Below are 26,669 nucleotides of genomic sequence, written 5' to 3' on the forward strand. Positions count from 1 at the left end.
ACCCCAAAGAAGTGGGGGTCCTAAAAGCCAATAGTTTAATGCATTCTACATCATATAAAAACAAGCTAGTGATATTGTATTATTTAAAAAACTCTCTCAGTGTAAATTATATCAATAAACTATCTTGCATTTTGAGTAATACAGATAATTTACACACTCAGGCTGCAAAATAACCAAAGGCAATTGCCTTCGGTGCCCCTACCAGTTGCCTTGATGCTCTATTAATTGCTGCTATTCTTTAATATGTAATTGCCTTGTAAAATTGATGTGCCCTTTCAAAATTGCCTTGAAATGGGTGCCCTCCAGAATCCTTATTTTGCAGCCTGTACACACTTCCAGAGATTGTAAGCTGTAACCACTCATGAAATAGAACAATCCATCTTTTATTCCCTTGTAATTATATTTCAACCATCACTCACAGACTGCACACAAAAAGTATCCGAACACTTAACACAAAAGCATCTTTATATCTAGACCTAAATTACCAAAAAAAAGTAATCATTAGACGGATAATTTTGTTCTGTGTATTTTGATACCTGAAACGATGCGACTTTAAATCCTTTATAAGTTATACCGAATTGGAATGGAAAGTAGAGCATTTCAAAACTGACAAATTCTGGCTGCCGGTATTTCCTCCTTCAGGGTGATTCCAACCAGCTATTCTAACAGGCTCATTATAGCATAAGAAAGCAACATTCACTCGCTGTGCTCATAATTAGTGTGTTGCGAGAGAAAATCTATGTATATTTTGTCACTTTTGAAATGCTCTCTTTTTTATTCAAATTGGTGTAAAATAAAGTTGGATCATGCCGAATGAGGTATCAAAATACGCAGAACAAAATTCTACATCTATTGACTAATTCATTTGGCAAATTAGGCTTAGGGTTTCTACTGTTCTAAACAATGGAAACCGGGCGGAACCACCAGTCGAGTTTTGATTTCATGCCTAAAGATACTGTTTTTGTTTTAAGTGTTCGGATACTTTTTGTGTGCAGTATAATTCGTACAATTACCATTAAAACAGACAATTTTGATGACTCTGCTTTCATAGGCAACCACAAGTTGCTGGAGACTTGTCTATAAATGCCACACCTGCTCCGTACACAGTCAGCAGTTGTTTGTGAACTCTGAAGGATAGAACATAAGATAGAGCTTTAATAATAAATTATAAGGAATCATGGATTTTTACAAAACTTTCTGATATTCAAGCTTTAAACAATAGAGACCACTTTTTTCTACCTCAAGTCAGGAAAGTCTTTTGTGAAAAGTCCATTAAATATACAGACAGCTTAATTCTTAATCTTATATGAAATGCTCATCATCAGTTAACAATCCTAAAAAGTTATTCTTAGATATGGAATTGAAGATTCATACTTAGTGGTAACTAAATGAGAATGATTTGAAATTAAGACTTTTGCTAATGTTTTTAGCTCTGATGATCACTGGAAACAGCTCACACAAGGTAATGTCACTGAAGTTGGAAAATTCCTGTCCCTGGTTTGATCAGCTTGTTCCACACAGGATCTATTTCCAATTAATCCTGTGTTTTGGTTCAATGAAGGCCCTCCTTGTTTCTTGATCTGGATTGCTTCCAGGAAGCCATCCAGATATTTCATGTAAGAGGTACAGTCGAAACGATGCACTTCTTGGCTGCTACATGTGTCTCATTTTACATAATAGCTAGGAATAAAATCCTACCAGACTCATCTCAAGTGGAGGTCACTTTCAATCATTCCCAAGTCACATGGTTAAGGAATGTTGTTTTTAATTCCTAACCGGATTCCTAAACCACATGACTTGGGATGTTTTGACATGACCTCCACTTGAGATGAGTCTGGTATTTACTCCAAGCTATTATGTAAAATGAGACACATGTAGCACCCGACAAGTTCATCGTTTATTATACTATATAACGACTCACCGTATTTCAAGTGACATAGCTGGGTACATCTCCATATCTATATTCCACACTGATAATTGATCTGCACTGCCCACCTCCTCTACGTCCTGGCCAGACTCATTGGACATGAGCTCCATCTTGGATTGTTGAATTACTGTCGTGCTATCATTGGTCCGGGGACAAGCTGCTTTTGGTGTGAAGCGCACCGCTTTGATACGACGAACACACATAAAGGGCAGGTCAAACTGTTGAAAGAACAGAAATTTTTATTATTAATAACTGTTTTAAGTTCACAGTGAGTTAATAAAATTTCAGTGGTATTATATTGTGTAATTTTTAAACTTTTACTGTGAATTTCAGTGTACTCTAGTTTCATAGTGAATGAACCACTAATCATCAGTGGATATAGGTTTTAATGAAACAATTTTACATTTTCTTATAACCCTGACACACCTGGGCTGGGGTGGTTTGGTTGGAGGGTATGGCACATCAACAAAGAGCGTCCATGCGACAAACATGCTCAGTGGGTGGTATGCCACCGGACAGGGTTCTAACATGATATGACTAGCTGCACTAACTTGTTCCATGGTCCCATGGTGCAAATAATTTACCGTAACCACCAGGGTATAAACCCACCTTCAGGTATAACCCCACCCCCTATTTTTCAAAACATTCTGGGAACAAGGGTGCACTCGGCTATAAGCCCAGTACTAAATTTTGGCTAAGTTCTTAAATGAAATCAATGCTTTTCTCTCAGAACAAATATTAAAACATATCAGTTGATAATTAACATTCCACACTTAGAATTTTATGGAATTGACATAGATGATAGAAATTACTGATTTACTGGTACATTGGGCATATACAAATGGGGATGATTTTTCTTATTTACTAGCCCCTCCCCGGTTATAAGCCCACCCCCATTTTTGAAGTGAAATCTGCCATCTAGGGGTGAGCTTATACGTGGTTACAGTATTTTAAAAGCCATTGAGGTGCATATGGTTACCAAGTGGCCACTCTAGCTGCATCATACCAAAAGTTTGTCATACCACCCAAAATCACCATATCACCCAACAGGCAGACAGAAAGACCAAACCAAAAACCAAACTGAAACCTACCTGATCTTTCTCTGTTGCATATCGCCTAAGGTGCTGAACAAACTCAGCCTTTGTGGTCGTCCTTGCTAGTATGAGATCGGCACTTCCATCTGCAAGGTGTGTCTGTGGGGACATACCCCCTGGACACAAGGAACAAAGGTTGGGTAGCGTCATCAAGCTCACATTGAGGAAAGCGCCATCCACTGTGCGCCAATCATTAGAACCTGTAACAAAAGAAAATGAAAGAAACATCAATTTTGTCGATGTTGTCTGTTATGGGAGGGAGGGTCCATTCCGTCAATTCATTTACAGAAGTCGAACCAGGTAAGATGAGAGAACGAGTCATACAGGGTTGATTTTTTTGATTTAAAAAAATATATATAAAAAAATCAGATTTTTTTATTTAAATCGGATTTTTTTTATTTTAATCAATTTTTTTAATTTTTTTATTCCAAGAATTGCTATACCCCCATAATAATTTCAAAAGAGACCAGTGGAATGCTAGACATATGCGCAATCCTATCAGGTATTTACAAAAATTCAAAACATGTTTTTAAATGTGAAAATCTCAAAGAAAAATATTGGCAAAAATGATGGGAAAAAACCTGTTGAATTCTGCACCTTGAAGATGAATTTTTAGCAATAGAAAAAGTGACATCATAGAGGTATTTTAATTGTATCCAAAACTTGTAGAAACATCAGGAAAAATAAAACAGTCAATTTATGAAAGAAATTAACTTCCATTTATCAAAAATGGTAAAAAATGAAAGAAGTTGATTTTAATCAGTGATTAAAAAAAAAATCAAGTGATTTAAATCGCGATTTAAATTAGTGATTTAAACAACCCTGGAGTCAAAAGCTTGTGTTATATGGCAATGGGTCACAAAATGTAGCCAAAATATTCCATATTGTTGTAATCTCCACACATTGATAGATTACCATTAATGTCCCTATATAATCTGTGATGTACCTTATAATACCTTATAATAAGTTTCATTTTTTTTATTTGAATGTCATCTTTAAAGGCCTATAGCTCAAAAGCATGTATGGCAATTTGTTTCAGATTTTGTTGGAGCTGGTCACATATTTCATTTGGTGCATGGTGTCAAGATCTGTTTCTACTGAGCATGTTAATGGGTAGGCCTACAGTTCCAACTATACTTTACAATAGTTTGTGTTATAGTTTGAAATAAGCAATATAAAATTGCGGTTGGATCGTACGGAAACCTGTGTTTGTTCAATTGAAATTTCTAGTTTAAATCAGCTAGTTGAAACACTTTAAGTTTACAGTGATACCTACTATTCTCAAATCTCTCAGGCAATACAGCAATCCCTTCCACTCTTTGTTGCAGCTTCACAAAATGGCTGGCTATCCCACGATTCATTGCACCCTGTTCCTTAGCAACCACTGCAGGCTGACCATTAAGATACTCATCAAATCCCTGTGTCCAGCTATTACCGCTAGATGGTCTCCGGCGGTCTATGCTTTCAGATGACTGATCTGTTTCATAAAAAAAATTCGTAATTCACAGCATCATACCCCCACTTTCTTCAAAAAAAGTTGAGATTTTCATACCACTGGAAACCTCTGCCTACATATTGTTTATGTACAAAAAAATGTTTGCAGATTAATTTGTTTAGCAACAATATCGTGAAATTTGAATTACGTTCTGGTACACCAGGACAAAATTATAACACATTGTCTATGGAGCAGTGTAATACACATAATCATGCATAACTCGCAAATGCAAAATCGGCATCAACTGATATTATGGGAATAAGCTTTTTTCGTGGATAATGAAAATTGTCATTAAAAAAAGCATGCAAGAATCACGAAATATTCCTTTAAGAAAAACAGAAAAAAGTCTGTAGTTCTTCCTAGCTAGCAGTATAATCAGGGTGTTATTGAAAGCTTGTGAAATATTCAGAAAGTAAAAGAAAATCCAGAAAAACAGCATATTGTGACCTCACTTGATTGGGATTTATTTCTCAGATTCATGCTGGTACAAAAATATGACTGTAGAATTTCTTCTCACCCCAACCACCATTTAGCAATCCTGGCAAATTATATATAATTTTAAAGCTTATAATCAAGAGATGATGAATCTGATCATTAACTTCAAAATAAAGATTTCCTCTCATTTTGCGGTAACAGGTCTCAAATAACATTGTTGTGTAGCAAAATAATAGCCAAACTAGAGCGATAACCGCACCATAGCTGAACCATGTGACTTCGGCAGTATATTGTGGTAGGCCTATACCACTGTCACTCCAAATGCTACGAAGGTATGCACGAGGTAAGTTAGGCGGATGACTGTGACGATCTGATTCTGATCAAGCAGCAATACTGTGCTGGATAGTATTAATTTGAATAAGACTGTTGCATTAATTGCCGTTTCAATATACCTTGATCGTGGAAAGCTGGCATTTTGAAAACTTGACTTTTGACCTTGTATGACCCCCCTTAATGACCTTAAATGAATTTTAAAATATTAAAAACGTGTTAAGAATGTCATAAGGATCATTGCATTTAAATTTCAGCTCAATTGAAGCATTTTGAAAACTTGACCTTTGACCCTTTTATTGCCCCTTAATGACCTTAAATGAATTTTAAAATATATTTTAAATGTTTAGAATGTCATAAGGACCATTGCATTTAAATTTCAGCTCAATTGCAGCATTTTGAAAACGTGACTTTGGACCCCTTAATGACCTTAAATAAATTTTAAAATATTTTTAAAATGTTTAGAATGTCATAAGGATTATTGCATATAAATTTCAGCTCAATTGGAGCATTTTGAAGAACTTGACCTTTGACCCGTTTATGACCCCTTAATGACCTTAAATAAATTTTAAAATGTTTTAAACATGTTTAGAATGTCATAAGGATCATTGCATTCAAATTTAAGCTCAATCGGAGCATTTTCGGTTAAAATGGCCTTTTTTGACCCCTGTGACCCCTGGATGACCTCTGACGTTTGGAAATATTTACATTATATTCTTTATGTTTTCCTCTTTCATATGACACCACTCATGGGGTCATACCTTCGTGGCATTTTGAGATATGTCCATTTCAGACCAAATGGTTAGTTAGTAACCTAGTGAGCTAGTAACCTAGTGAGCTAGTAACCTAGGAACCTAGTAACATACACTAATATAGGCTGATACCATTCCATGGTTCAGCAAAAAGGAATTGAATATATGAATACAAAACCCACCCAAGTCCATACTTTGGCCAAATTGAGTTAAGCATGGGAAATTGATGCTATACATAGGCCTGTCATATGTATGAAATTGTATTATCTTACTAGTGGAAGTGGTAATCTCATTCCAACATGTCTTTGTATATGATTCAAAAAACCACCCAAGTCCACCATTTAAAATGAACCCACACGAAGTCCCTGAAATGCTAATTGTCATACCTAATACAGTTTAACCCACTCATTTGCACATAAAACTTACCATATTGACCAGGTAAATCTAACTGAAGGAATTAAAATGATAGACAGGTTTTTTTCTCAAAATCACTTCCCATGGACTTGGGTGGGTTTTTAATTCATGTATTCAATTGGATATGACATTCTTACACAGTTGTGGGGTCCGTCTTCCTTCTGATGATGCATAAGATGATATGGAAGAGTTGTCAGCTGAGTCCTCTGCATTTATGTGGGGTATCCTCAAAAAACTGGCCAAGGCTGGTCCCTTTTTGAGAGCTTGCGGGGAATTGTTTGCCCAGGATGGGGGTTGTGTAGGACTTCTATGGTCTCCATCGGTTTGACATATTCTGCATCTATATAATAGAAAATTATAAATCATAAAATGTACCATAAGATCTCGGGTAGAGCTATTAAAATACCCTTTGCTTCCTGTGTTTTAGAGCTAGGATTATGACTTAAAGAACTTAACTCAAATTTTGACCTCAAAATACTGTCGTCATTAGTCGTGCAACCCTAGTGTTCTATAGTTATTCCCAAGTGCAGTACCCTAATCAAATCAGTCTACATCTAGATTAACCATCAAAAACCTGGAAAAGTAGCAGTAAATTCTTTGTTCGGGAAAACCTAAAATTAGTTACATTTTTGGATGAGGCATTACATTTCACTACCTGAAGAGAATTGATCAAAATTGAATTCCCTCCTGAGGTTGGTATCTATCTGTCAATGAATTGACCACATCACCAGGCTGTAATTATACCTAGAGGTAGTATATGGCACACATGGGTCAATGAGTTACATAAAAATGACCTTGTGTGGTATTTAGTTCCCAGGATGTGAGTTTTGCCTGAGGCAATTTGTGGTTAAATGTTGATCCCTCACAACAAGAGTTATATACCATCGATTTGGTTGAAAAAGGAGGTGAGACATGATCAAATCTTTCTAGGTTACAAAACGTAATGGACAGAATAACAACACTGCCAGGGGCTACAATGTTAAATCATACCATCACCTACCAGAATCTAACTGCACTAATTTGACAGCTAGTAAGTTATTTCAGTTTCCCCTCTGTTAACTGTGGTTCATGCTGTGTAAGGCACCACATTCAACCACACCCATTGTGTCAGCCTATTATTATATTATATTCTTCGGTGGTGTTTCTTACCCAGCCTGACATGGTGTTCTGTCCGGTATACATCCATCTACATCTGAAGAACAAGGCAGGAAGCTCACTTCACATTCATAAGGTCTGCAAGGCAATATAAGCAAACAAATACAACTTTATTCTTACATGATTCTCGTTTAATCCTCTGCATGCTGGGTTGCTGGCCATTATGCTTCAACATAAAAAGTTTTGAGATATTTTCTCAACATATAAATAGCTATCTTAAGAACCACTGAACCAAAACTAGGCTTGTTTGTACTCATGCATTTTGATGCATTTTTCATGCTGATTCAAAATGTGGTCATAAAAATGTACAATTCTAAAATTTAGAAGAAAATTTGAAACTTTTCACCTGTAAATATAGTCAACACCCGCGTAGAGAGAGTAAAACAAAATCGATCTACAAGCGGAATGCTGTAATATTGAGATAATCAATAGTTTTCATCCTTTTTTCAGCATGTTAATTGCATGACTGATTTATTGCAAATGAAATTTGACTTAATTACAAAATCTACAATCATCATCTTGATAACAACAGATTTTATAGATGACCACATAGCTATTTAATTCCGTATGCTCAAATTGTACACAGGGCTTCAAGCCAACAACTGCATAAATCAAGGAATAATATAGGAACATTATGCATGAAAATATACGCGATCCTGACTTTTAGACCACCCGAGCTATATAACAAGGTACAAATTGCAAATTTATCAAAACTTTCGCACCAAGGTTAAACATGTTTTTAACTGTACAAACATACCTTTTCTTCCATCGAACAAGCTTTATTTTGTTCCAAAATTCACGTTTTTATAGCTATTTTTGACGTAAAAGAGCTGGTAACAAAACCGGTGATGCCAGCTCCGAAGTTTTCGCTTCGAAGTTTGACATTGTTTTACTGCGTGACGCAATTCTGCATTTATTCAAGATGGTGAATTTCTCGAAAAACGTGATGTATTTTACACCCTGTAATTTCCCTCATTACTCAAAGCCCTGCCCTCTTTCACAATATTTTAGCTTCTTGGATATCAGCGGAAACATAGATTAGTAATATTAGGTAGGTCACTGTATTTTTAAAGATTTTTTAGATGATTTTTACGATGAAAAAATTGATGTTTTAAGCTTCTTTTGCAAAAATTGGTTTTAGCTTGTTAAAAACGGGTAAAAAATTGTTTTTAGCTTGTTGGATATTTTTGCTTAATAGTTTAAAGCTTGACTCCTTAGATGAAGCTTTTAGTTTAAGCTTGTTAGAATATTAAACCTTGATGAAATAGTAATATTTAAGCCCTATATAGCGAGGGTGGTCTAAAAGTCAGGATCGCCAAAATATAGGCCAGCGGAAGTCAAATACAGTACGTATTCCAGTAACTACTGTAAAGGGGGGGAGCGAATAAGATACTTTGCATGATGTGTGCATCATTTTTGAATGGTATGATGCCTATAAATAATATGCAGGGTATCCCCGAAAAATGTCCCTCTGAGGGGTTGTACCATAATTTTTAAAAAGATTTGAAGAATAAAATTCAAAATTTCATCTTTCCTCTCCATACCCCTTAGATACATCACTGAAATGTTGAACATCAGTTTTACATTAACATACTTGAGTTTCAAGATGCTCCTGGCCACTGCATACTCTGCTCTTCTCTTTCCTAACAGTTTCTTCTTCTTCTCGGCTCGACGTAAACAGTCCCCTCCAAAACCATACATTGCTGAGAAGCCAAATTTGATCAACTTGTCATCTTGGAAGAGTGTGCATACATCGATAGGGTGAGTAGTTCCTGCAGGGAAACCAAAGTACATATCCAATAATACTGAATGGTATTTGTCTTGCTTATAAGGGGGTACTACACCCCTGGCCAATTTTGTGCCAATTTTTGCATTTTTCTCAAAAATTATAGCACATTGGTGGTAAGTAAGATATGTATATTATAGGGGTAAGGACTACAACTACTGGACTGAAAATTCAGCAACTCAAGGCAAGTAGTTTATTGATTTATTGATCAAATATTGGTTTTCCCTCATTTTTGACTGTAACTCCACAACTGTTGTCTGTGCTGAAATAAAATTTCCAGTGCAGTAGTTGTAGTCCTTGCCCCTATAATATACAAATCTTACTTGTCACCAATGCGCTATAATTTTGAGAAAAATGCAAAAATAGGCACAAAATTGGGCAGGGGTGTAGTACCCCCTTAATTTGAGTGGTGTTCTCGAACCACAACAAGACACCATGATTTGTATGCCACACACAAATCTGTCTCCTACAGTTAAGTGTCCTGTGGATGGCTTCAATAATGGAGGTGATATGTATATTGTGTTGCTAAGGGTCTTTTCAGCATCACTGTCGCCCAAAGGGTCCCATATTATTGATAAAACTTTGACCTCTGATATTGTCGTAATGTCTATCTCATCATTTTCAATGGCCAATGGATCAGCTTGGCTGATGGAGATACAAATCGTGTTTCCTACAGTTAAGTGTCCTGTGGGGGGACTTCAGTATTGGAGGTAACATGTATATAATTGTGCTAATAAGAGCCCGTTTACAGCATTACTGTCACCCAAAGGCTTCCACATTTTTGATCACACTTTAACCTGACATTGACATAATGTCTATCTTATTATTTTTTCAATGGCCAATGGATCAGCTTGGCTGCAGGTGCAGCTAGGTCTGGGTGAAGCACTGACTTGTGGCTAAGAAGTCTTACTAAAAGCTGTTGAGCTGCAATGCATATATGTGCCACTGGACTGGGCTATTCCAGTTGAAATCCATACACCATATATGGATGACATGACCTTAATCTTCCCCACAGGGAGTGTGAATTTCAAATGGGGAATGGGTGACTCCATTTGAAATGTACACCCCCTGTGTGGGAGATTAAGATCATGTCTTCTGTGTTTGGACTTCAACTAGAATTGAACAATTGAATGCACATATATGCAGCTCAACAGCTTTTAGTGAGTCTTCTTAGCCACAAGTCACTCCTTCACTCAGACCTACAATCATAGAATTTAGTCTTGGGACAGTTTAGGACCATGCACTAAAATTGATCCCCCCCCCCCCTCTGTAACAATGTTGATCGGGTCTTATCGTCAGGCTCCGTGTTGGACTCTGCAACATTGATTGGTGGACTCCTGTAAGCTATATCCCTCCCCTTCCGGTTGCAGCTACACGTAGCACATTATTTGAAAAACGTCCATCAAAATTTATGTGACTGGGGATGGAAACAAGGAGTAAAATTGACCACATCTCCCAACACAATAATTCTAAGATTGTAGCTGCACCTGCAGCCAAGCTGACCAAACAAACAAACACACCTACCATATATGATATGGAGCGTTGACGTAACTGGATCGCTAGCACCTTGTGAAGAATGGGCAACCAAATTAAAGGGACCTGGAAAACAAACACACAAATGTAAACATCTACCAAAAGGGGCACGGGGGGGGAGTGGGGGGGCATGTAAATCAACTGCAAAAATGAGAAAATCCCAAAGGAAAATTGCCGAAAAACGGCTTGTGCCCCCCTCCCGATGGCCTTGACCCACACTACCCCCCACCCCCGCAATGTGATGACCCACACTACGCCACTGTGTGAACCTGTCTGGAAGTCCAGACACAGTCAGACATCCACAAAAACAAGGAAAACATTTTATTCTGTTTTGTATTTATCCTTAACTTGAGAAACGCCTGAAAATTTAGGTTTGATTGTTGACATCTACACTATTGACCATAAAAATTTTACATGAAGAATAGGAAAATTGATATGGTATAACATATTTTGTTGATGTAAAAGTGGTATCCCTTACGAAAATGCAAGCAATAAAAAATGTGTGCGACAGCATGCAGCACGCGTGCGGCAGTGTGCAGCACACATGCAGATGTGTGCAGCATGCATGCAAGGCCTGCTGGTAGCGTGTTCATGCGTGCGAACCAGCTTTGTGCATGCAGGCATCGCACGCTAATATCCACCGCGCACACAATTTGCTTGCAGAACCTGCGTGCAAAATACCAATCTGCACGCAAATTACGTGCAGACTACATTTGTGTGCGGACTGTAGGACTGCACGCAAATTGCGTGCATCTTGCATGCATCTTGCATGCTGCACGCATATTGCTGCACGCATGCAGGATTTTTAGATCACAAAGTCAGAATGCTGCACGCATACAGGGTTTCCAGAAGCAGCAAAGGTAAAATCCTGCATGCAAGCCATGCATGCAGGATTTTCAATGACTAAATCACCTTTACTAGTCGTGAAAATATTTAAATGTTTACAATGAATAAATAAGTTAGCCTTCAGACCAAAATTTTCTGAGTATTTAACCTTCAGACCAAGATTTTTTGGCAGACCAAGATGGGGGGGGGGGGGTTGCAAGCAATTTTTGGCAGGCCAACAGGGGGGGGGCAAGCAATTCTTGGCAGGTCTAGAGGGGAGAGCAAGCAATTTCCTGTTTCGATAGTTGGCATTTCAACTTTGGGCCAATGTTGGTATGCCAAATGTTTCTGTTTCGATAGTTGGCATTGAAACATTGGGCCGATATGTTGGAATGCCATTCCTGTTTCGATAGTTGACATTGCAACATTGGGCCAATGTTGGAATGCCATTTGGAATTCCATTCCAGTTTCGATAGTAGGCATTGCATGATTGGCCCATGTTGGAATGCCATTCCTTTTATGATAGTTGGCATTGCAACATTGGGCCAACGTTGGTATGCCACAACAGTTGGCACTGCAAAACAAAATTCAACATTTTTATAGTGAATGTTATCAATATTTACAGTAAATTTGATCAATATTCATAAAATGATGCACTTTGCCCAGTTTAGTCATCAAAATATTGCTTATATTAACTTAAAACACTTCATCAAATGTGTACACCCCAATAGCTCAAATGGTAAAGCATCAGACTCCCATGCAGAAGGTCCCAGGTTCAAAATCAGGTAGGTAAGGTTAGACAAGTGACTTGTATAAAATTAAGTTAGGCAATTTTGGTTCATTGTAAAATAGATAGCCAAGTATTTTTTATCTCGCATTATATATATGGCCAGTACGTGCTGCACGCATGCAGTGCACGCTAATGGATTTGCATGCTGCATGCAAACTGCGCACGCTCATGACCTGCACGCATTTTTGCTGCATGCATGCAGCAAGCATCTGCACGCTTCCCTGCATGCGTGCCTCGTTCCAAATATAAGCATCCGCACGCTACCTACTGCACACGTGCTGCATGCGGTGCGGCACGCATGCTGCATGCGTGCTGCATGCGTTCAAAAACTGCGTGCCATTTTCGTAAGGGATAATACAATTATCATTTTACTCACCAACTGGGATGATTCCAAGTGGTATACAACATTTAGCCAAGTGGGTGTGGTCTGGTTTGATTGGCAGCTGAGCATCAGACTGAGTCCTTAGCAACAAGCCATTGGATACCTCTGTAACTATCTTATCATCTCCAACGCAGATAATCCTGTAAAATGAAATGATGAATTGATGATACAGGATTTAAGGCCATATTGAAACATTTAAATAGGATATAAGGTTTTAAGTCCTTGTAGCATTAATAAGTATAGATTACGGTCTTTCTGTATTGATGCTTATAGCAATTATACTCTCAGATCATCGACCTCTGGGAATCTGGTTATAAATAAGATGCGCACTGAGACTGGCAAGAGAACTTTCCTGTTCAGGGGGTTAAGGCCTGGAATGATCTTCCCCGAAACATCAAAAATCCCCTTCCTGTCAATGCAAATGTCTTCAAGAACATATATACTAACTTGCAATAATATCTCTTTTATGTAGCACATTGTAAATGTAATTATCATATGTTATTTAAATTTCTTGTACCTAGTATGTGTATAATTTATATGGTATTAATTTTATGACTTTTATGTATATTTTTAAATACTTTTAAATACATGTTTGTTGTTTATCTGTGTTGTATCCTGGGCAGCAAGGGAGAACAGTGCTGGTCACTGATTGCATGTCCCAGGTTAAAGAAGAAATAAATAAAATAAATTTCTGGAAAGTACCTGAATGTGTTTGAGGTGTTATGCTGTTTTATTGGTGTTGTTGAATAAAACAAATTTAATCGCAAAAACCACACAAAAATTGCAAAATTCAGGAAGATTAATACCACCACAATATCCCGCTTTCAAGTAATGACTATTCCAGTTGAAATCCATACACCCTATATGGAAAACATGACCTTAATCTCCCATACAGGGAGTGTGACTCCATTTGAAATTTACACTCCCCCCCCCCAGTGTAAGAGATTAAGGTCAAGTCTTCTATACGGAGTGTATGGATTTCAACTGGAATAGCCCAATGATAATTGAAACTCACTCTCAAAATATTGAGTTCAATCAAACAACCAATCAATCAATCAATCAATCAATCATTCAATCAATCACAAAAAATGACGCACCAACAAACCACTGCACATTAAAGCAGAGAGTACAGCTTACCCATCAATTCCTTCATAATTCATTGTCTGTAAAATCTGCTTCACATGGCCTGTTTGACTGGAATCTGTATGAGTTAACAAAATCAATAGTAGGTAGTTATTAAGAATTCATTAACTGTATATTAATGTTCAATGAGACAATGAACTGATAGCAGCTGACCTTTGATAAACGTGTGGGTTTCATGCATTGATTTTTTGCTAATGCACAAATAACATTACAAATATGTATATATTTTGGCATAGCTATATATGTAATATTTATTCTTAAACACTTGAGAATGTTCCTGCAATCTTATTGGTTCTTACCTGTGTGATATGACACGATATCACACAGGGTCAGCGCGTGTGCATCCACGCGATACGCGTACTCGCTTTTTGAACCAATGGGAGGCGCACTGCAACAATGGGACTGATCGATTTTAAGCCCTAGGTAATTCCTTGTAAAATGTAGAATTTAATTTGATTAAAATTTGCAATATTTCAATGATATTTTTTATTATTTTGAATTGAAGTGTTTAAGAATGAGAATAAAGGTATTGTTTTTAGCAGCTGTCGTGCATCTATCGTCTCATATAACATGGACGACATCATTATTTTTAGCGTAAAACAACTCGGCTCCGCCTCATTGTTTTACTTAAAATAATGATGTCGCCCGTGTTATATATGAGACGATAGATGCACTCCAGCGGCTAAAAACAATACCTTTATTCTCTAAATAGGAATTCAATTTCATTGCAGGTCTGTGAAGAATTTTCAGCTAATAAATAGTCTTGTTTCAGACACTCTTTTATACTGCGGCCAACCGATCTCCGCGGCCCACATCAGTGCATACTGCATTACACAGGTTTTTTTTAATGCACATATCAAATGCAACCCCGGCCCCTGGGGACCCAGGGATGGTCCGGGACTTGACATCATGTGACCGGGATTCGACTCAAAATGTATCCCGGGGAGCCGGTGTTGGCGGGACTGGTATAAGACTTGGCGTCGGCCAAAACCCGGGAAAGTGGGCGGGACTTTACCCGAGCCGAGCCGGATTTTGTCGTAACTTACCGGGGTTTTCCAACCAGTAAAATGGGCCGTGGTTTGCTAGTAAGGATGTCCACATTTATGGGTCAGGGAATCCTACCACTTGGCCGTACTTGAGCCGTGGATGTATATTAATAATCCACTGAGTCGCCACATTAATGTTACTGTTCATATAAATCCATTCCAAAAACAAAATCTTGGCTGTTGTTTCCAAATTTTGCCATAGTAGTTCATGTATCTGCTATTTAGCGGGGCTCTAAAGTTAACATGTTTAACCAGACCACACTGGCTTCTTGACATGCACCTTCAAACGAGAGCCTGCTATACGCCTATTTATGCCAACTGTATTGGTTTTTATTTTATTTTTAAGTTTTAACCACCCGCCGAGAGTGAAGTTTTAAATTATTAGGCCTACATGTACACTCAAAAACAAAACTGACCGTGATAATAAAAGAATCCATGATACTTTGTGACATCTGCGATCGACTGCTACATGGCCATAATACTTAATAGAAGACTAGATAGTATTGGTAGTGTACATGTTCTTTATAAACTCTCCAGCTGTATTTTTCTTCTTTAAAAAAATAATTATCGGTGTATGATATAAAATTGAATTCAATGTCTTGTGTTAATATACAGATATCAAAACTATATTATATTTTCATGTTGGAGCGTCAACAATATCATTAATCACAAATCGTTGAAAGGATGTTTTCAATATTACCCAAAATGACAACCTCGTGAGCAAAAATTTGATAGATGGTCATTTGATTTTAAACAAGATACAAGGTAGGCCTATTTGGATGGGGTATGGGCCTTTACAGAACAGCCTCATTATAATGATTGAAGTTGCATTTTGGATTGACATAAAAAAAATCATATATAGGCCTATAATATTATGTGCTTAAAATATTCATGCAAAGATCGAACATTCGCCACTCCCGTATAATCGTGGACAGATGTAAATGCAGTGATCTATTTCTTTCATATCTTTGATCTTTTAATCATATAGACCTACATGTATGCCCTATATCAATACGATATTCCTGGTTTATTCCCGGCATTTTCCTACCCGCCATTCATGCCTCGTAATATATTTAAAAACAAGCATGCATATTAAATATAGCACTTCATGGCACTGTAGGGATCCCCCTCTTGTCCCGTTCCCGTCACTGTAAAGCATGAAAAATACACGAAATGACTAAGTGGGAAAGTCGGGTGACTGGGGTCCGACATTGATATATGTAACGTAAAATTCCTTCGACGGTGTGCTCGTCCGAAAACGGGTCATTAGACATAATAGACGTTAGTCCAAAAGTGGAAACAGTAGGCCTATATCTGACAATTACGCTGCTCTGCACTAGTGACGAGAATCTAGGTAGCCTAATTTCGTTATCGTTTTTAGATGTTCCGCAACAAGGTGAGTAACTGACGTATTTGCAATGGAACACACATGTTGGCCTATATTTGAAGCGTTTGAATCCTCCCAGCATGTCCAGAGCTCGGCAATCCATTTAGTGAAGACATACCTGAATACCGAATTTTGAGCCCGCTGATGATATTAAAACCATATGTAGATCCAGGCCTATATCCGATGCTCAGGGCGGGAACTTGGGCCGAGGAATACCCGGGTTTGCATCGGATATTGCCCGGGGGCCGGGAGTGGCTGAGAGTTGTGCCCGGGTGGGTCCGGGACTGGCCAGGTGCTTACTCGGGACTTGAACTTTTAAACCCCAAATCCACGGCCCACGACCCGGCCATCCCCGGGTCCCCAGGGGCCGGGGATGCATTTGATATGTGCATAACATTAACAACAACAAAATGAAATAAAATTGTTTCTACAATTGTATAACTCATTGGAGAGATTTCTAACTTGCTCTATTCCAATCATGATTTATGAGATCTATGTAAATCAATATAGTTCTGGCCATTAATTTCCTACTTAATTTGATTGCATGCCTAACAGGAACTCATTATTAATGTTAGAGGCTAATAAAGCAATGTCTTGCACAGGACAAAGGGTATAATCCTGGTATACCCTGCGCATGCTGTGTTTTAGGTTCAGTTTGGTGGTTTAGGGGGTGGGTATGTAGGAGTGGGTGGGTGTGTATGACATATTACTAACAATTTTATTTTAGCCAGCTGCAGTACCTTCTTTGGAATATTGGCATCTGTAGGGGTGGGAGTATGTGTGGGGGTATGTAGGGGTGGGTGGGTGGGTGTGAATGACATCTTACCAATGATTTCAAAGGCAATTTTAGCCAGCTGCAGTAGTGGTTGTACCTTCTTGTGGAATATTGGCATCTGTGGGGGTGGGGGTATGTGTGGGGGGATGTAGGAGTGGGTGGGTGTGAATGACATCTTACCAATGATTTCAAAGGCAATTTTAGCCAGCTGCAGTAGTGGTTGTACCTTCTTGTGGAATATTGGCATCTGTGGGGGTGGGGGATGTGTGGGGGATGTAAGAGTGGGTGTGAATGACATCTTACCAACGATTTCAAAGGCAACTTTAGCCAGCTGCAGTAGTGGTTGTACCTTCTTGTGGAATACTGTATAAGTGGTAATTTTCGCGTACAGTTATTTTCGCGATTTGAAGTGAGAGACACATTTTCGCGAATGTTATTTTCGCGATTGCCCAGTCCTTCTCTATACTTGTTGCATACATTCGTGAGGTGTTATTTTCACGGTTGGAGCTCTAATCGCAAAATTCGAGAAAATAAAACCCTCGCGAAAATTACCACTTATACAGTATTGGCATCTGTGTGGGTGGGGGTATGTGTGGGGGGATGTAGGAGTGGGTGGGTGTGAATGACATCTTACCAATGATTTCAAAGGCAATTTTAGCCAGCTGCAGTAGTGGTTGTACCTTCTTGTGGAATATTGGCATCTGTGGGGGTGGGGGTATGTGTGGGGGATGTAGGAGTGGGTGGGTGTGAATGACATCTTACCAATGATTTCAAAGGCAATTTTAGCCAGCTGCAGTAGTGGTTGTACCTTCTTGTGGAATATTGGCATCTGTGGGGTGGGGGTATGTGTGGGGGATGTAGGAGTGGGTGGGTGTGAATGACACCTTACCAACGATTTCAAAGGCTATTTTAGCCAGCTGCAGTAGTGTTGTACCTTCTTGTAGAATATTGGCATCTGTGAGGGTGGGGGTATGTGTGGGGGGATGTAGGAGTGGGTGGGTGTGAATGACATCTTACCAACGATTTCAAAGGCAATTTTAGCCAGCTGCAGTAGTGGTTGTACCTTCTTGTGGAATATCTGCATAGCATTACCATTCTCACACTGTGTGTCTATGAAAACATGAAGCATCTTTGGCCTGTCTGCATAACCTATGTAGAGAAATAAATATAAATGAATGAATGAATGAATGAATGAATCAATGAATCAACCAATCACTAAATAAATCACTAAATAAATAAACAAACAAACAAACAAATAAATAAATAAATGCCTTCCAAATACTGTTGAAGTGGATATTTTTACAGAACATTTCAATTTCATGATTTTTGCAAATATAAAAATATGCAAAATGTTCTTTTATGTTCAGGATTATGAAGAAAACTCGAAGTTGCAAATTAAAAACAAGCAAGGTAGTTCAGAATTGGCAAAAATTAAACCCCTGAAGATTACCACGTTTACAGTATGTCGAAAGAAAAAACAAAAGGTTCCCATGATTTTTTCGGCAACTATTAGACACCAGAAATTATTTGCTTGCAAGTTCTCTTAAATCCTGGCCCTTAGTACCTTTTATAATCTGCCCGATAGCTTTTGCCCACATCTGACATGTTTCTTCGTTAGCCGCACACAATGTGACGTTACCCTGTCGTAATAAACAGCTCCCTCGTTTGGGCTTTCTGGTGAAAAGAGTTACACCTTGTGCATAGCCTGATTTTCTTCCACTCCTCTGATATCTCTTGATGCGGACGGCAAAGACCTCACGGAGGTAAAGACGCTGATGGTTACTTCCAACTTTGGCTGTAAGTATGGTACATGTACAAGTGAGTAAGTAAGTAAATAAGTGCTATACTGCGCCAAAAAAGTATCCTTACACTTGGAAAAATAATCACAATTTCAAAACTAGACCATGGGGTAAATTTGTTTTTGTAATAGATGCACTATCTAATCCTGCACATTATGACACCACATTCACTATGAAATTTTGACAATGAAAATCACACTGATATTTACCTCAACGCTGAAAACATGTTGAAAAAAAATTCAGTGTGATAAATCACACTGAAAACAAACGCTTTGTTATGCAGCTATGCAAATGAGAATAATGCTCATTTGCACTGAAATATCTCTGAAAACTTTAACCTGGGGCAAATCACACTGAAAATCTACTGAAAAGAATTGACCACTTGGTAAATCACAATGAAAGTGTTCACAACCGTGGCAGTGGTGATTCTTTAATCCCACTGAAATTGATTTAATCACACTGAAATGAGCTGGCCAGTGCTATTATGTAAATTTATCCTCTGAATCATTGCTCATTGTAGCAAGTATAAAAATACTGAAAATACACTGAAATACTTCTGAAACACAATTTCAGAGTTGACTTTCTTTTGTTCTGGTCATTTCAGTGTTGAGGTTTGCTTTTCAGTGCTTTTTTCATTGACAAAATATCATAGTGATTGAATCCAATATGACCTCAAGAAGTAAACAAGCAATTGAAAAGACAAAGGTCCCGTTTTAAAAGTGAAAAACTGGCCTATATAGGCGCAAAAAAAATCCAACAAGCACAACAAAGAGACAAAACAATTTCTTCAATAAAGTTTTTATTAAAGCAGTATTTATTTCAGTTTTTACTTCTGTGTACTTTCATAACTTCCATTTTATTTGTCAGCTCTTTTGTTTCAGTTTTCTTTTGTTCTGTTTGTTTTAAACTAAAGGCACACACAAATTAGCCATTCATCACTCGCAAACTAGATGTCCAGTCCGTGGAGTTTTGAATAGGCCAGTTTGTCACTTGGAAAACTGGACCTTTGTCTAATCAAATGCTTGTAACTTTGCTTCTTGAAGTCACATTGGATTCAATAGGATGTCATAATGTGCCTGATTAGATAGTGCATCTATTAAAAAAAAAAAAAAATTACCCCAATTATCATTCAGTTTTGAAATTGTGATTATTTTTCCAAGTGTAAGGATACACTGTTGTACAGAACTATCTCATTTTGGAAAATGGATCTCATTTTGAAAATCATCTCAAATTGGATAGAATTGAGATGCAATTTGAGAATGAATTTGAGTACCAATATGAGATCCATAATCACCCAATTGGTGCCCAGTACAAAATGTTTGTCATCTCATGGTCAAAGAAGTTGGATGGGGATCACCAAAATTGTATTTTGGTAGAGCAAGGCCAAAATGCTCCAATTTAAGTAGCATTGGGAATTTAGTGCTTATTACAAGTTACAGATCATGTTTCTCTGCCAAGAAGACAAGGTCAATACCAGTGCATGTACATGTGTTATTGATACTACATTAATGTATAATCCCACATTATCAGGGTTTTGTTTCAGTTTTCTCTATGATGAATTATTTACAAAACTCTTTTTAATTTTATTTAATTAAATTTTTTTATAAATACTAGTACGTAGCAAACAACCAGAAATGAACTATTCTGTTGGATATTCCTTTGTTAGTAAATTAAGTTTGCTATTTTACTATACTCTAGTTTTGTGCAAATGATTTTTGGCATTAGGCCTACCTGTTTTTTATTTCCCACTTAAAAGTACCAGACATATTTTTCACTCAATGTTGGTGCTCAAGAATTAAATGAAACCACTTTTCTGTAGGAACGTGCGCATCAAATTGATCACATTCTCGGCTAACACTTCTGAAACATTGAAAATTGCATTCTCTATTTTTTTTCCTACAAACTTGATTAAGATTTGTTCAATTCCCTCCCTCTCAAACTTAACTGGAGAAAAGCTGAAAAATCTTTTGATGTTACTATTTATAGTGTACTACAAATGCATTCAACATCAGAGGGTTGACCTAGTTTGAGGACACAGAACAAGAGGCATGAATTGGTTGTTTACAAAAGACCATGAACAGCAATTAAACCTAATATACTTGACCATGACAAGTCCAGACACTGGGTACATCTGGTTCCATGTACCATACTTCACCAACTATATAATAGTTAGCACCCAATAAAACTAATTGGGTGGATTATATCTCATATTGGATCTCAAATTGCTTCTCAATTCTATTCAATTTGAGATGATTCCAAAATGAGATCCATTTTCCAAAATGAGATACTTTTGAATAGCAGTGATACTTTTTGGCACAGTATTATATACTTTGGCAGCTTGTGGCATGAGATTACCTTGTGTGTGAGATTTTACTACCTTGGTGTGAGAGCATAGAAAGTACCTGAACGTACGAGTATCACACGCAATGTGTGAGAGTTGACAGACCTGAATAACAACATTGCAAAATTTTTGCAGTTTAAGCTGTCCATTTTTGTTGTTACCTGGTACTGCATGGTGTAAGAGTCATCATTGTAAATAGTCATTCAAACTTAAGTTAAACTGAACTGCTTAAACTGCGCTGATTTCATTAATTAAATTGTAATCAACTTCACAACTTACATTGTATAATAAAATGTTTGCTTTCATATGTTTCAAAATGAGATTTTCCAAAAATAAAAATGATATCCAGTCTTACATTCTGGCAAATATACATGCTTGAAGGAAGAGTTACGGTACCAATGATATTGGGCAAAAAAAAAAGTTTGTTTCCTGTAGCGCGCGCATTACGTTTTTGATGGCTTATTTTGCGCATATTCAAACCCAAAAAACCCAGAAAAATCACCAAAAAAAAAAAACACTACTGGAGTAAACATTTACACATTATTTACACAACAAACGAACATAGTGAACTGAAAAACTACTGGAGAAAACATAACACATTATTTTAAATACTTTTTTAATCTGCAGGTTGAAAGGGAATCATAAATATTCTTGAATATAATTTTTGTCTGTGTTGGAGAGACCCACTGTAAATTCCCATTTCAATTTGCAGTAAAAAGGCATTTTGGCCATTTGAAGACATGGATTAAAAAAAAAAAAAAAACCATTTCGCATTTTTGACCTGCTACAGGAAATAACCCTGTTGTTTTTTTTGGGGGGGGGGGCCTTGTACATACCATCTTTGCCAGTAGGTTGTATTATACTCCAGCTTACATATTCCTCGTTGTCGAGAACCACGTCACATGGAATCTTGTCGATCTCAAATATACCCCGGAGAGGCAAGCTTGGCATCTCTTGAGATGAGCATGTCTGGCGGTCGTCTTCTTGCTGAGCAGCAGCCATGTATCATGATTTATACACTTGTGACGGGTTAGTGCAGGTCGAACATTGGGTTTTAATTGCACTTAAGATATTTTATTTGCTCATATTATTTCATTGTGAATTCTCTCTCTCTCCAGTCATACATCAATACACATTCTGGTTTAAACCTGTCCAGAGAAATATTGAGAGAACAAAGTTATTTATCTACAGTTTGTCCACTCTGAAGTACAAAGCGACAACGCTCGCGTATATAGCGCGTAAACAGTGCGCAGTGCTGTGTCTCTGCTGAGGTATGCGTGCCTTCAAAGTCGGCACAATGTGTGCTTCCGTGTTGGTACTTTGTACTTCATAGTAGACTGACTGTACTACTATAAAGATGAGCAGTCTCTGTAAGTCTGTCCAGCACTGGCCTGGATTGAGGACAATGCCGTAAATGCTGTTACTTTCTATTCGACGAGGATGAGGTTTACAAACAGAGAGGTACACAAAAGATCTGTCAAAACTGTTCCGGTTGTCCAAACACTCTCAGAGGGATGGTCCACAATAGTGATTAACGCAGCATCATGAGCATGAATAGGGGATTAAAAAGCTATGAAGTAGGACCATGCTTCTTTTGTCCAATTTGCCATCAAGATGTCCTTCGGCCCATTATGTGGCTCAAAACTATTAAACAGGTCAGAACAAAATGGCCATGCGTGGCGGTGGATTCAACCCAGGGCTGTCAACTTTTTGGAATTGCTTGGCGTGAGACAGAGGCTTACCGGGATTTGCGACCCGAATGTTCATTTTGTACCATGATTAAATTTGAGCCACGGCGCTCGAGAATGTGGAAAGGGGGGGGGGTAGGAGTAAAAAATTATTCATGACGATGCGTGAGATTTTACTAATTTTGCGTGAGATTTACTACCTAGGCGTGAGATTATACTCGCTTGGCGTGAGACCGTGAGAAAGTGACCCAATGCGTGAGACTCACGGCCAATGCGTGAGAGTTGACAGCCTGGATTCAACCTACCATGGCGATTTCTGCCATGAAGATATCGGGGCGATGACACTGTGTGACAAGCGGTCCGAATTTTGACCCATACAAATTTACGTTTACTAGACTAGAATGCTCGACCAGCGGTCGAATTCAATTTCCATCAACTGCATCATAAACAAATGATGAACACCTTCAACCTGAATTTGATTATTAGCAACAAGGTGAGTTTGGGAAATGTCTAGTACAAGGAACTTATACGATGTCCTCATTCACAAACTGATACTATCTGTCCATCGTATAAGACTGTTACCGCACGGCAGCAGGTTGAAGGAATATTACACAGTCAAGAATAGGCACCATCATTTTTGTAATATTATGATCCTCCCAGTCTCCCAAAACATCAAAACATCAAAAGCTTTGCACTTTTACTTACTTAAGACTGTCCTTTTTCATATAACGCAGACAAAGTAGGGCCAAGCTAAATAGAAATGGACAAATTTTGGCAAAATATCTCTCTGTGTAATCCTATGTAAGTCCATTCGTCGAATTATGGAAATTGACCTCAATCAATGACGTCATGGACGTAGATGAATGAATTCAGAAATATTGGGTTTTTGTACGTACAAAATATAATCTTAAATGTTTTACAATAATTAAAACAAATATAAAAAATATTAGTATTGTATAAATTAATTATTTAGTATTTTTAATGATCAACATTATGACAATATTAAGAAAATTAATAATAATTACCGGTAGTGCGGTACGTCAATTTTTCTGATATATGTCAGAGGTCAAAGTGTCCCAAAACTGCTCTCAAAAAACGGAAGTTAGAATGGCGATTGGTCTAGTGCCGTAGAGTCATATGGGCACTTATTTTCACTGAAATTTCTCCGTAATGAGAATTCGTTTTATTTTGTGAAGTAGCAGGATCATATATTAATGACTTTCTCTGGAACACCTGTGGACTGTATGTGAGTATGAAAAAAACATCAACCGCCTGGAAATACACTCTGTCAGTAAACTTAATGGCGAGCGGTCCGAATTTTGAGCCATACAAGATTACGTGGTGAACTAGGAAATATGTGTGATGCGCGAATACAATATAAAGACAAGGCGGCAGTGATAGTCGAGATTTGATGACAATGACAGAAGTTGTAGATTCACTACGGCGTACGCAAACACAATATTGCATCGCCAAATGCTACACATTTATTGTTTTTGCATAGCAAAATAACTGCGATGCAAAATTTGGAAACTGCTATGCAAAATGTATGTGTTTTGCATAGCAATAGCATAGCACATAGTCTAGACATACACTACACTCAGTAGTACAGCTATGGCTATGCAAAAAAATTGACTGAATTCGAACCCTGCCCTAAACTAAGGTAATAATGAAAGCACCTAAAAAACACGGATCATTTACTGATTTAAAATAGTAATTTAGTCGGAAAAAACAAACCCTTGGTAAAAAATTCACCTCTGTCATTTCGAGCAGCGGCATCACGGTGCTATGCGACTAAAATTCAGGAATTAATTATTGAGTAGGATGTTCGCCCTGTGTAATTGCATTGAAACTAGCCGAGCAAAATGTTAGCGGTGAATATCGATTGATTGATTGATTCTTGGGCGTTTTGTCAGGCGTTCAATTATGGCACGCCCAACACGACAAAATATTTACAGTGCCATGTCAAATAGCACTTTACGCGCCATTGCGGCATGACGTCATAGGCGTAGATCCCGGGGGATTTATCCCCCAATATTTTGCCAGGGGATGGTCCATACAATCATCCCCCAATGTTGACGCCTGATAATGGGTTTCTGACCAAATTAACCTCATATTTGCACATTTCCCCCCAAAAGTGCACATTTTCGCGCGCTTCACGCGCATTTAATCTACTTTTACACCATATTTCATCAGTTTAGCTTCAAAATAGCAAAAATTTTCGCGCGCTTCGCGCGCATTTATATCATAAACTAATTTTGTCGCCAAAGGGTGCTGCATTGACTATACTTCAAGATTTATTTCCAACTTCATCCCCCCCAATGTCACAAAAAATCTACGCCACTGCATGACGTACTTGTCAGGTTTCATATAGGCGTAGTGCTGTTCAATACACTGTTTTATTGTGATATTCTTTCTTTCATTTTTTCTTTTGCTCGCAAAAATCCTGAGACGAATATTCGTCACAGCAAAAATCAACAGGGTCAAATTGATACTTGTAAGCCGTTCATAAATACTTTGGTGGGGGGGGGGGGCTGGGCAAAGTGTGGGGGGACACAAACAGTTTTGAGCGTTATGAACGTTTGGACAGTATTTATTGTGGGACACTAGAGCGCATCAGACATCGAATTGCATTCTGAATACGAGAATGTCCTTCTGATATCAAATAATTTTGATTTTTTGAAATTCGCAATGTAGGCCTAATACACATTTTATGGCAAATCATTAAAAATTGATATTTTTGATATTTAACAGTACTCGAAGTAAACTTTATAAATCTGATGATCAGTTCTACCTAAACTGTATGTAGGTGGGATGAAAAGCCGACGATCAATTGAAAATTTTGACCTTTCGTATTGAAGATATGGATTTTTTTCCCAAAACACCAAAAAAATTAGGTCTTTTTGGGAAAAAATCCATATCTTCAATATGAAAGGTCAAAATTTTCAATTGATCGTCGGCTTTTCATCCCAGCTACATACACTTTAAGACTATATCATTAAATTTATAAAATTTACTTCGAGGACTGTTATATCTCAAAATGTGAAAAATATCAAATTTTAATAATTTGTCATAAGATTTGTATTATATCGTGAATTTCATAAAATGAAAATTATTTGATATCAGAAAGACATTCTTCGTATTCAGAATGCAATTCGATAGGTCTGATGTGCTCTCATGTCCCACAAAAATGCTGTCGAAACGCTCAAAACGCTCATTCCAGTTCCCTTAAGTGTTGCCAAAATATTTTGCACTGCAGTGCCTGTCAAAAAATAACATATTGACAATATTTTTAGAATGTTATTGTAATGTTTTTCATACGAAAAGTTCTAAAAATGTTTTCATGACCTTTATACAACCCGACCTTTAGCGTGTTTAGATACTACACTCTAAAAAATACCTATTCAAAAATGAATAGAATCTATTCAAATTTGAATAGGTAAACATGTACGCCGGGCACTTAAGAGAATCTATTCAAAATGAATAGAAAATTCTATTCAAATAAATGATCCCAAATTCTATTCAAAAATGAAGAGGTTACTTGTCAGAAAATGAATAGATTACTAGTTACAGTT

At 37.6% G+C, this 26,669-nt stretch overlaps 1 protein-coding gene across 1 annotated transcript; it reads right to left on the reverse strand.

Annotated features, from left to right (window-relative positions):
* Positions 1 to 978: 978 nt before the first annotated feature.
* Positions 979 to 24,896, reverse strand: LOC140143342 (ceramide kinase-like protein). Its single transcript, XM_072165198.1, has 14 exons — positions 24,850 to 24,896; positions 22,246 to 22,557; positions 18,834 to 19,064; positions 18,287 to 18,418; positions 14,056 to 14,119; positions 12,913 to 13,058; positions 10,913 to 10,987; positions 9,197 to 9,374; positions 7,597 to 7,680; positions 6,585 to 6,787; positions 4,298 to 4,498; positions 3,019 to 3,221; positions 1,922 to 2,145; positions 979 to 1,127 (listed from the first exon to the last, which is right to left on the reverse strand). Exons 2-14 carry the CDS (start codon positions 22,409 to 22,411, stop codon positions 1,046 to 1,048), a joined length of 1,989 nt encoding a protein of 662 aa, XP_072021299.1. The 5' UTR covers positions 22,412 to 22,557; positions 24,850 to 24,896; the 3' UTR covers positions 979 to 1,045.
* Between the last annotated feature and the right edge of the window lie 1,773 nt (positions 24,897 to 26,669).

This window comes from Amphiura filiformis, unplaced genomic scaffold (assembly GCF_039555335.1).
Source record: "Amphiura filiformis unplaced genomic scaffold, Afil_fr2py scaffold_21, whole genome shotgun sequence".
NCBI classification, from domain to species: domain Eukaryota; kingdom Metazoa; phylum Echinodermata; class Ophiuroidea; order Amphilepidida; family Amphiuridae; genus Amphiura; species Amphiura filiformis.